Here is a 12462-nt window from a genome sequence, read left to right as displayed (position 1 = left end):
CTTGCAAGGTCCCCACATATATTTCCATCAGGTAGACCGTATTTTAAACGCTGGGAAATATGTGTTGCACATCCTACTATAATATTGTAATGGTTGATTACTAGTTTGTATGGATGAACAATTTAATAATTATTTTTATTCTACCAAATATAATCTCTCTTTGAAAAAAAGGTTGATAGAATACTCACCTTTTTGCATTATAATATTTTTAAAATAGTAATGGCAGAAATTTTCATCAGATACTATCGGTTTGTACTTGCTGTTGCACCAGGAGCGGTTGTACCAAGTGCTAAAGCATGGGTATTTTGTATCCATTGTGCAAAGAGTGATTTGAATACATATTGGCTCAAAAACTGGCTAAAGAGTTTTATTAATTTAGATTTCAGTTTTTACATGTGGATATTAAACCTGTGAATAAAAATTTATTAATATAATTATGATATAAGATATCATTCACATATTTTTTTAAGACTAAATTATTTGATCTTTCACTTTTAAAATCCCACTTTGAAAAAGTTTAAATATTATTTTATAATATTTTATGCATGGTTAATGTGACAACCAAGCATAGCAGTACTTTTGATATTTCTGAAATGGCCTTAACCAACTTCTATTATCTCTTAAAGTGTGATTGATAAAAACCGAAGAGGTACTGGTATTGGTTATTTAAATTTCTAAGTAGTCAAAATGTCTGCAAGTACCTTGTTCCCTATTTTGATTAATTAAAATATTAACATCTCAGTTAGATGTAAACTTGATTGAGTGATAACATAAAATTAAGTCCATAAAACTTGATTGGTTATTTTATATTTTTTACTTGCATTATTCAATATTTAAGGTTAAAATGACATAATTCTAATACTTATTTAGTTCTATTTTTCTGTAATTTTCTGTGCATGCATTATTCACCATTTAGGATTTTTATTAAACTACAAGACTTCGGAAAATTATAAAGCAAATGGGAGGAAACAAAAAGCGGAAGCCACGTCCTAGACCTGAAATTCCAAGACCTTTCCTATATCATAAAAAGATCTCCAAACACAAAAATTTCATTCTTCAAGCCCATTTAAGCCTCATTTATGAACCCATAATTTGAATTCTAAAAATTAGATCAAGGCTGTAAATCAAGTAATCCTAGCTCTCCAAACCCCAGGAATTAGATCCAAAGGCTCGACGAGTAAGGACACTCCTACTAAAACTCTTCTCCCCTCACTTTGAATTGGATTTCTACTACCAACTTGTCATTGTCACCCTAGTGTTCTAAAATAGTGTATGAGATTAACCTTCAACTTCCATCAAGATTCTTCGAAAAAAACAACACTCCACCATTGGGGGGGAAGTGACAACAAGCTCTGTGTGATCTTCAAAAATTTTGATTTGAATTTTATCACCTCTAAATAAACATTCCAATTGTACATGCTACACCAAAAAGTTCTTCCTTTAGCATAAATTACAATAGATTATGTCCATTGCCCATTGGTGGCCCATTCTGTCACCCAGCGGTGTGGGGTTGCCTATCAATTATACCCCAGCCAGTGCAACCACCCAAAATGTTTTCCATTGGAGCACCAAAGGTGTTGAATTTATTTCAATTGATTTCCTGCTCTAAAAATCCAAAAAAAATATCAGAAATTATAAATTTGATAATATCTACTAAAAAATGAACATTCATCTTAGATGTTTTAAATCATTTTTAACTATTTTCTTTCATATTAGTGATTTTCGTGATAAAAATATCTAAATCCAAAAAAATATTTAAAAACCTAAATTTTTTTTGCAAAAGATATATATTTACTTAATTTTACGCTCACGTTGTTAGCTCCTTGTACAATGGTAATTTTAATACATATTGTGGTTACATTGTACAATTGACTTGTAGTAAATATTCTAACATAAATCAGAGCCTTAAAACAAGGTATTTTAACCCAATTTCTAATTCATCAATGATACATGTTATGGTCATATAAAATTTTGCCAACCCTTTCACAGTGACTTTGGTAAAAATATCATCAAATTATCAGTTTTAATATCTCAAAATTTGTTTCAAGGGGTGATGTTTAGCATAAGGGAAAAATTCATTTAGGAACTTAGAAAGCCTTGGTGTTTTTAAGAACTCCATGTATGAGCTCTAGAAAAATTCCAAAACTGATGTTTTTCTAGTTATAAGATTTTGGTGATCAAGCTTTAGGAATATGAGCTTCATTTTTTTAGTAGGCTTGTTCTAAACTTCAAGTTTAATCCATATCTGCCAACAATATTATCTTCATACAAGTTATATGCTGAAATACATCTATTTGAAGTTTGGCATCAGAAATTAGTTAAATTAATATTCTGCATCTTATTTACCATTCTAATCTGATTTTTTGGTTTAATAACTAAAACGAACAAGAATAAAAAATCACAAACTATTATTTCTAAAGTTATAATCTTTTATAAGATTATTATCAGTCACCATCTATTATTCTTGGATTATGTAAATTAAACTGTCAATAAATATTTATATTTTACTATGATATCATCGCTCAAATATGTTAGAGATTTTGTCTTAGTTTTTGTGAATATTTTTAAACAAATTAACTTGTTATTGATTCAGGAATGGTAAATATTTAACTATATGAAAAAATTAATGTTACATGTTCTCATCAAGATGTCAAAATAACTATTGTTCCCTTTATTGTCATTTGAATTGATAATTTCTAGACCTGCCATTGAAACTGATGTACAGATGAAGAAACTGTTGATTAGTCGACAGATGATAAGATATCATAAATCATGAGAAGAAATTGATATTATCTCATGATTTTGAAATAAAGTAATAGCACTTTGATTAAGATGTGAATGCCCATCATGGCTGGGGAATTAGGAAGGGTGAAGTCTGCTAACCTCCATAAAGACCTGAGCAGTGAATAAGAGGGTTGAAAATTACTGTAAGGATTGAAGGTGTCAACACAGAGTAACACACATGAAAACTAATACCTTATCAAACATCTGTAAATGTTTTGAGAGATGAGGCACTGTGAGATGACACTGAGCATTTTGGTTAACCTTGGTAGGATATATAAGGTGTGTGGGAAAATCCTAAGTTTAAGGTCTGAGGCTGTTGGGGAGTGAGAATCCAGCTAGAAGAGTATCATGGCAGGATGTAAAGCTGTTAAGTAGCTACCCAAACTTGCATAAACACACTTGTGCTAAATCCTCATCCTCTAACTTATTTATAAAATCTAAATTCAATAAATTGACATTTTAGAAATTAAAGTAATATAAAAGTTAGAATAATAATTCAAACTCTTTGTTTAGAACAATCATTTGAATACCAAGCTAACATTTTTCCATCAATTATTTTATAAATTTATCTATATTCAACTATGCAGAATGTAATGAATATATGGTATGTTATCTTTATTGAAGGTATTTTTGCATGTCCAACATAATCTCCGGAACTTTCCTGAGTATTCTCTTTTAACCAGAACTTCACTCTTGTTATACCAAATGAATAATAGATGACATTAGGGCCTTCTCCCCATGATTAATGGAAGTATAAAGCCAAATATTCTAGCGCCATAGATTATCACAGAAAATACAAAATGTCCTCTTCCACCTAGGTTTCCATATGTGCTTGAAATTCATGTATTCTTTTTCAAATGTGAAGGATTGAACTAGACGCTTCTTCTCCAAGGAATACCAAAATTATAAGCTATGTAGAATATTTTACTTATATTTTTATATACAGTAAAAAATTTGGAAGAAGAAAACTAATGTTTACATTTAATTTCTCTTGATTTAGAACAAAAAATATTTTCAAGTTCTGATTATTTCCCAAAAATGCATGTTATATTCTCTTAGAGTTACATTTGTATTTTGTCACACCAATAGTTATGTTATGGTAAAATATTTATGTACTATTTGATATAATATATATATTTAAATAATTAGATTGATTATAATTTTTAAACTATCCGATAAATATAAATGACCAAAATATTCTTCCAAACCATGGCTAAATGTTTGATCCACAATAGTTTTTGGTCATTTATATATGGGGGTTCATGGGTGAAAAATATATTCATATAAAAATATTAATAAGAATTAAAATACATAGTAATGGTTACATATTCAATAATTCATCAAATATGATCTGAGAACTGTATATATGTTTATCAAAAATAAATGATTTTCATTCAATCTCTTTCATTACTAAAAATTTATACTAAACATATGTGAGATGAAAATGTGAAAAAAATTTCTCAAACATATATAATACACACATGTGAAGATTTAATCAATTACTGACAAATCAATTCGAATAACTTTTAACAAAAAATACAATAATCAGGATCCGTTTTATACAAAAAATAAAATACACTATTAATATATGTGGCTGAGGGTGATTAATTAGGATCCGTTTTAAAATATCACTAATTATAGTTTAAGTGATTAGATGAGCTATGATCTTCCTATCTATGATAAAGGATATAGCATAGGGTAGACCATAGAATGTTGTCTTGAGGATATGCAGCCCATATTTCTTGAAAGATTTACCAAATTTTGGGTGAGGCCCATTCCTCAAGATCCGATCTCAACCCAAAAGTCCTCCGCAAACAATCATAACATCATCTCCTCCAAGTTGGTCCCCAAGGCCTCCTCAGGATTTGCACCCCTCTCCCAAATACATCACTTATTTAGCCCCCAATTCTTACATGAAATATAATAAACTAATATTCAATTCAAGCATGCATATGAGTGCTCAAATTTTAATCCAAGAAGTATTTTTTATCCACTCTAAAAATCAGAAAGACTTTATCACAGTAGATATTTATATCATGTTTTTTCTCAAATAACTCAATATGACACTTCACAGAAAGAAATTTCTCATATATTTACGCATTAAATTAGGAAAGACTATTTAATTGATGCCGTAGATATCTTTGAGTTCGGATAAAAGATATATAACACCTATATTAGATTTAAACCAAGTTCCATTCAGGTATATATCCCCTTTTTCCTGAAGTGTTCTTCTCTCTATTACTCTCCTCGTTCGCATTTTTCTCTAATTAAATCTTTATCACTGTCTTCAACCCTTTGAGAATAGAATTAATTTATCTTCTCAATTTCTGCACCAAATCACATAATTTTAAGTGTTATTGACTTCTGTTGTCTCAATAAGAAATATTATATATTAACTCAATGTATTTCCATAAAAAATTATGTTCATTGAACATTATAAAAGTATATGTTCAGTTTCTCCTGTATTGAACTAGAAAATACTACAGTGGACATTTTTATTACTCCATTTGGGCTTATTTAATAGCTATTAAATATGGATTTTAATCAAAACAGTCATGTATGCATTCAAGACTAATAGTCTGTCAGTTGTTTTTCAATTTAATCACATATTAAAAAATTAATAAAAAGTTGAAGAATCTAACATTTAATACTTTTTGGAGGGCTTTTCCTAATTTAAATTGATATTTTTGTCAAAGAAAACTTATATGAAAGTCAATATTCAATTGAAACATTTATTGGATATTTTAAAATCTGACATTCCACATAAAAAAAATCTGAGAAAACATTAGAAAAATATTAATTGTGATCTCTCTCTATCCATGAAACATTAATCTCCTGACACACCTTTTAGATTTGATCCAAGAGCTTAACATATAAATATTTTAAAAAGCCATTTAATGTGTTTTTGAAGCTCCATAAACAAAACTCAGATTCTACAAGATCAAATTTGATTGTATGACACTAGATTAATAATGTTTGATAAGATTTTAATATGTATTATTTATTTGTGTGTTTGGAGATAGGGAAGGTCACGGTCTGACCAAATTTTGGTCTGACCAGAGGTCAGCCTTTTCTGGGCGTACCAAACATTCAGTGTAGTTTTGGTTCATGTGTCACACCGGACCAAAGACCAAACATAATAAAAATTACTCTTATTATTGATATTATTACAATATAATATATATATATATATATAACTCAGGTAACTCCCTCGCTGTTCCTATGCCCCGACAATCTCTCTTCTCTCCAGTCTCCATTATGTACCACCACCACAACCAGTCATAATATAAATTTTAATTATGACTTTTTCCATGATATGAAAATATATTTTATTGAAGAAAAAAATTGGTTTTAGGTGTTTGCTTACTATCAAAACACAAGTAATACATTCTAAGTCAATCTAAAAGGAATAAAATGGGCTTCTATATCCATTAAGTTATCTATTGAACCAATAGGTCATACAAAAGCTCTTTTGATTGATGAAGTAATGTAGTGTGTATCCTGAATTTTATCGTTTATAAAAGTTTACTAATTATAACCATTTCATTATGGAAAAACTCTAAATTGACCACCTATTTATTTTATATTACTGTATCTTATCTGAGCTTATGGATATGCGAGTACTTTGTATTGTTTCTTTGAGAAATGTTTCATATACATCCATCAATCATTAAATTTTATTTGATTCATATCAAAGCCTAAGTTTAAAAAATTATTTAAATAATTATCGAGATCCATAGCATCAATGATGTTCTATTGAAGACGAAGTTTAATGTTGCTGGATGTTCTTCCTCATGAATCATAAAAAATGTTTATTCATAATTTTATAGGTAGCAAAAAATTATTGCCGTAATTGCTAAGAGTAGCAAGTCTCTCAAAGACAGTTTCCCATCCAGTTGTGCTCAACAGCACATTTGACCAGGGAATTGCTAAGTCTGTCATCCCAAGTACAAGTAACCTCTCTTAGGACTCCCTAAAATGATATAAATTATTCAATTCATGTCTCTCTTTTTTTGGCATGGCAGAAAGTGATCATTATCCAATTGCATACGTCCAATTCAAAAGCATGAGTAAGAAGATACTCGACGTGTACTGGGTCATGAAAACTTATTTAACAAGCATTATATACAAGTTCAGTGTCCAAGAAAAGAGCTCCCAATCAACAGATTGCAAAAATGTGTCCCAAGTAAGCTGCCAGCCTCTTCAGCTACAAGAAAATGGAAAGGATAAAACAGGCCATCTAGGCTTATGAAGCTTAATCATTATCTAATACTGCATAATATACAAGTTCTGAGACTGAGAAAAAGGCTCCCAATATTCATGTTGCAAAAATGTACCAAGAAAACTTGCAGCCTCTTCAAACACAATAAAAGGGAAAGGAGAAAACGAACCATCTAGGGTTATGAAGCTTTCAGCCATCATTCTCCTGAAGCTCAATCACTGGAACAGGAACCAAGAGATTTACAGCAAAGACGATTACCCATTTCTTCATTCAAAGAGATGGTCATTGAAACAGGGAGAGAGGAGTAAGAAGAAAGATGGGATACTGAACAGCAGATGAATATAGTGAGAGAAAGGGAGAACAGTAGAACCAACAGATATGGCAGCAATGAGAATTTGCATTGTCATCATTGGGGACACCAAGGGAAGATAGTAACTGAAACAAGACAGAAGGAGAAATAAGAGACGAACATTGATGTAGGAAAAAGGGATGGGCCAAAGGGAGATGGCGAGGCTTTGGGAGAAATTGAACCACAAGAGATACAGCTAAAAGAATTTGCATTCTCATCATTGGAAGTCAGTCTGTGCAGAAGAGATAGCCACAGAAGCAGGGAGACAACAGTAAGAAAAAAGACAAGGAGACAGACTGGATAAGAAAAAGGATAGAGATTAAAAAGAAACGGGGCTGAGTTGAAATGGAAGAGGTCAGCGATGGCAGCAAAGAGAATTTGCCTTCTCAGCAGTGGAGGACAGTCTGGAGGAGTAAGAGAATGGGAGATAGGATTAGAGGAGGACAGAACGAGGGGCTGAATAGAAGGAGATGGAGAGAAATTGATAGAGAAATAGAGAGAGAGAGAGAGAGAGAGAAGATAATAGCTTCAAGATGGTACTACTGCTCCTTCCAGATTCTGCCGGTGACGCGGAGCTTGAGCTCTTTGCGATCTCCGCCGGAGAAGAAGAGGGCGAGGTTACGAGGAATGATGAGGCCATCATGACTGTCCCTGACCTTTCGGTGGCCATCCCTTATGCTACGTGGCACTCCCTGCCACGTCATCTTCCTCCCATTGGCTCCCACCTCCAGGCTGTACCTGTAGCCTTTTGCCTCTCCTTCATCCCCCATGAACCGCAGGAATGCCATGTACACTGGTGCCATCCCCAGCTGGAATGCTTCGAAGTGCAGGCAAAAATATTGCCCGAAGCAGCTGAACACCTGTCAAGACAATGCAATTAACTCTGGTCAACTTAAAAGTCAAGTAATTTAACTCAATTTGGAGATTAGCAGGATGCGGTTAAACCCATTATGTCGCTTGTAAGCAATACGCCATTGATAAAAAAAGTCCTTATGAGATTTTATAAACTATTTTTTAAAATAAATTAATTGCCATTATGACAGTAGTCCTATGTTTATGCCAAACTCATTATAGATGAAAATACAGAAAACCAAATGGAAATTAAAGTTCCAAGAGGGCCACATGCAGCTACGAAAGTTACATCCACATCTTGTCATTAGTCAACGTACGAAGTTGGTTTGAGCTCAAGGCAGTAGTACATGAATCGAAAAGAAAATAAAGCTCCAAAAAAAAGTCAAAAAAACCCAATAATTAAAGGAAAGGGAGAAGATCCAAACAGAATATTAAAATTTATGAACGTAAAACCTTTGGCTTGCGGTGCAACCTGTCAGGTTGATAAACAGGGATTACTGGCCTGACTTGCTTTCCCAAATTTATTAAAAATCACAGCAGAACTTTGGTCAAAACCTTGCCTAACGAGGCCTTGAAATGAAGAAAACAAGGGTCGTTGGATGAAAACTTGGTCAAGTTTGACATTGATTGTGAAAATCATGTAAGAAGAGGAAACAAACTAAACAGCAAACATCTGGGTTCAGGACTTTACTGATGAAAGAACTAGTAAAACAATGCATACAAAATAATAATAAATGTCTCCATCAGAGAAAAGGTAAAGAACCAACCGTAAGCATCCACGTGGCATTCTCAACCTCATGCGGGTTCGACTTTACGTAGCGGTGGTTGAAGGTGCAACCATTGTGCATGTCCACCTTGTGGTCGTCCTTAAGGTGGGCAACGAGGGATGCGACATCACCAACGATACCACACTCAGAGCCAGCATATGGGCAATTAAAGGGCCGGAATTGGCACTGAGCCTCGTGCTTCAGCTTGCAATAGTAAGGAAATATACCCACGCAGCCGAAGTTTTGGTATTTGCAGGGCAGCTCAAGAGAAGCCGCCACTTTTTCCAGGGCAAGACATCGGATGTTGCCCAGCTCGTGCCGGCAAGTCGGGCATCTGTTGTGTACTCGTGGCTTGCATCCAGAACAGAGGGTGTGGCCGTTCGAGCACTGGGGAGAGAACCGAGGCGGGATCAAACCATTTGATAAGTCGCATGATTAAAACAATGATGATACTGGAATGAAACCAGAAAAAACAGGAACATCCAGAACATAGGGTGTGGACTCGAGCATGGGTAATAGAGATCAAACCGTTATTTTGATTATTTCATAAATTTGGATTTGATGATTTGCACAACTCAAAAAAACGTGGATCTAGGTGACAAGTAAACCTCAAGCCAGAAAAAAAAAAAAAAACATCCAGAACATATAGTGTGGCCATACGAGCCCTCGGAATAAACGAAGGGAGAAATCAAACTATTTTTTATTGATTTTATAACCTGGATTCCACAAGTAGCACGAAGTAAAGAATGATAATACTCGGCTGGGTAAAATGTAAACCTCAAACCATGATAAACGGAAACATCATTTTTAAGCTTTTAAAAAATTATTCAGTAAATAGAAATATCGCCATTTTATTACCAAATTACAAGCTAAAAAACAATATAGCCAATGATTCAGTCAAGTTAGCCATGATTATGAGCAATTAATTTTCACGATAAAACACTGATGAAGAAAATAAAAGTCACACGCATCTCCTGTGTCGAGAAAACTCCACACATCTGTTAAGTCTAAACTTGGAAATCAATAGACTGCAGTCCTGTAAAATCATATCACGAGCCTTGGACTGTCTTATTGTTTTTTAAGTGCTACATGCACAAGAAAATACAATTGGAAAGAAGGGTGAGCTCAATGGTAAGACATTCAGGGCAAGAAAGGAGTATGTTGAAGGTCATTCCGGCAAAAACAGCTAGGGATTACAACTGTATATCACTCACGTGCACCTGCCCTTAGTTTATCTCACGTGTTTCTATAGTTATGAACGTAGATAGGAACCCACTGTTTGCATACTTCTTATATGTGGAATCAATTGATCGCATTCCAAGCAGTCCATGATCAAGTCTCTCATAATGTTACTTAAAAAACCTAAAGTGCAATCAATTATTATCTTCAACCAAAGGCTGAGCCACGTCCTTGTGCAAAAAACACAACATGAATAGCAACAGACATGTAGAGTAATATTGTGACGTAAATTGAGGTCAGTTATTTGCTGAAAAGGGATCCGATTGGTTCCTCGAAGGAGATCTGTCTAAATCAAGATATAAGAGGAGATGAAGGTAGAATGGAATAATTGGAATATAGAGAGATAGATCAACAGCCGTGAGATACGGGAGTGTTGCCAAGAGATCTATCAAAATCAAAAGAACTTGATGGAGGTAAAGATAGAAAAGCTTCTTCAAGATTGCCACCCCCCCAACCTCATACAGCTCCAAGTTGGGAAGAAGACGTCACTAGAAAATTTAAGGATGAGTCTCTATTTCGAGGTTAAGCTACTGGAGGGTCTCTCATGATCGATTTATCAGTCAACAAAAAATCACCCACGAGGGAAAAAAGCTTGTTCAAGATTTTCCACAACTACATTGGAAGATGTAAATCATTACCCGCTTTTGATACAGCTAAAGTTTTGAAAAACATCACCACGGGGATAACAATATTATCCAAGAAACACGGGGATATCAATTAAATTGTCTTTGATGCTACAGACATTAAAAAATAAAATAAAATTATGATCAAACCTGATGAATAGGAGGGTACATGGCATTCAAGCACACAGGACACTCCAAAAGCTCACGAACGCTACTAGAAACAGATATAGTAGATTTCGGGAAGAACTGAATCGGATCATTGATGTTCTCGCCGACATCCACAAGATCTTCCTTCTTTGGTGGGTCAATAACTTCAGGATTCGTACGCATATCTTCAAAAAATCCGTTTCCAGATGCCATAGACCGAAAAAGAGGAGACAAGCCTGTACACGAAATGGAGACATGATTTTTCAAACACCTCCAATGAACACATTTCAGGCAGAACGAAAGGTTATGAAAACCTAATCGATGAGATAGAAACAAACACAATAGAAAAAACGGCAGAATCAGAAATTAAAGTAAACTGAAGATTCTTCGCATTCGGAGGAGAGTTCGGATAGAGATTTCTCAGGTGCTCTGATATCAATTATACGGATTGATGTAAAAAACCAAAGAGTAACCTGCTACGGGCCACTAAAAATTCCTGATTTCCAACATCTAAAAAAACGAAAACAAATTTCAAACGAGAAGAGTAACGTCTTAAACACAAGCATGCATCAAGCGAAAAACCTCAAAAGCGCGAAAAACACAACATTTATCATCAAACAAGATTATTTCAAAATCCCGTCAACGGAAAAACCCATCATATACAACACAAAAAACCCAAAAAAAAATCAAAAGGGTTGCATCGTACCTCGGAAAAGGAGAAGAAAGAACACACAAATCCCGCCTCTCCTGTCCTACTCTGCAATTCCTTCAACTCATAACGCCATTCCGAAAACCCTCAACGCCAATCGCATGAATAACAAAAACCCAGTAATGATCCACAAAATCGGCGAGCAAGAAGAGAGAGATGGAGGAGAGAGGCTAGAGAGAGAAAGTAGAGAGAGAGAGAGAGAGGGCGAGTTCGAATTAAAAGCCCGTTATGAAACGACTCGTCACCAGAAAAAGGGTGGAAACGACGCTCTAGAGAGAGAAAGAGAGGAAGAGGTACACTGTACCTCGGGAACAGCATAGGCAAACGGGATCCGTCAGCAGAGACGGCTGTCTCTAGTTAACACGGCATTTACTAACCAGACTGCAGTCACGTGAGATACTATCCTGCTTTAACTTGTTCTGCGATGACAGCAGAAGCGGCTAATATTCTCACCCCACCTGATCTTATTCTCCGCCTCTCTCTGTCCTTTCACTGATGGTTGCAGTAAAGCCGCATGGAGAGATTAAAAATAGCTGACGTCAGACGGCGTCAGCCAGTGTATGTTGGTCCTGCGGATTAAAATAACTTTCTAACGTGAGCCCAGGCACAGGTATTCTCAGGGTATGGGTTTGGACTGGGGCTTGAATTGGAATTCAAGGTAGGGATGGTCCAATTGTTGTCGTTGCGCAGTGCGGTTTGAATTTTTTATCTCTACCCGCTCATCTATGGGCACGGGGGAGAGCGAATGGGCAGTTTTGATTAACAATTTA

The 12462-nt window shown here is 34.6% G+C and overlaps 1 protein-coding gene across 2 annotated transcripts; it reads right to left on the bottom strand.

Moving 5' to 3' along the window:
• Window positions 1-6874: 6874 nt before the first annotated feature.
• LOC144706847 (E3 ubiquitin-protein ligase DIS1-like) lies at window positions 6875-11934 on the bottom strand. 2 transcript variants are annotated; one of them, XR_013582329.1, is made up of 5 exons: window positions 11690-11934; window positions 10987-11219; window positions 8975-9361; window positions 7176-8215; window positions 6875-6991 (listed from the first exon to the last, which is right to left on the bottom strand). XR_013582329.1 is itself a non-coding variant. In XM_078579910.1 (4 exons), the coding sequence occupies exons 2-4, from the start codon at window positions 11194-11196 to the stop codon at window positions 7895-7897; spliced, it is 918 nt and encodes a 305-aa protein (XP_078436036.1). In that variant the 5' UTR covers window positions 11197-11219; window positions 11690-11934; the 3' UTR covers window positions 7007-7894. The 2 variants fall into 2 exon arrangements, 1 of the variants encoding a protein (XP_078436036.1); XM_078579910.1 differs by lacking the exon at window positions 6875-6991 and having other exon boundaries at window positions 7007-8215.
• Window positions 11935-12462: the final 528 nt, after the last annotated feature.

The sequence above is a fragment of the Wolffia australiana genome, chromosome 8, assembly GCF_029677425.1.
Source record: "Wolffia australiana isolate 7733 chromosome 8, ASM2967742v1".
Lineage (NCBI taxonomy): Eukaryota > Viridiplantae > Streptophyta > Magnoliopsida > Alismatales > Araceae > Wolffia > Wolffia australiana.
This window is presented reverse-complemented; position numbering and strand designations above follow the sequence as displayed.

Coding starts and splice junctions, on each gene's coding strand:
- LOC144706847 (XM_078579910.1), bottom strand. CDS start 11,196: ATGGCATCTGGAAACGGATTTTTTGAAGATATGCGTACGAATCCTGAA. Junction 9,362..10,986: donor TGTACCCTCCTATTCATCAG/GTTTGATCATAA, acceptor TTCTCTCCCCAG/TGCTCGAACGGCCACACCCT. Junction 8,216..8,974: donor ATGCCACGTGGATGCTTACG/GTTGGTTCTTTA, acceptor TTGTCTTGACAG/GTGTTCAGCTGCTTCGGGCA.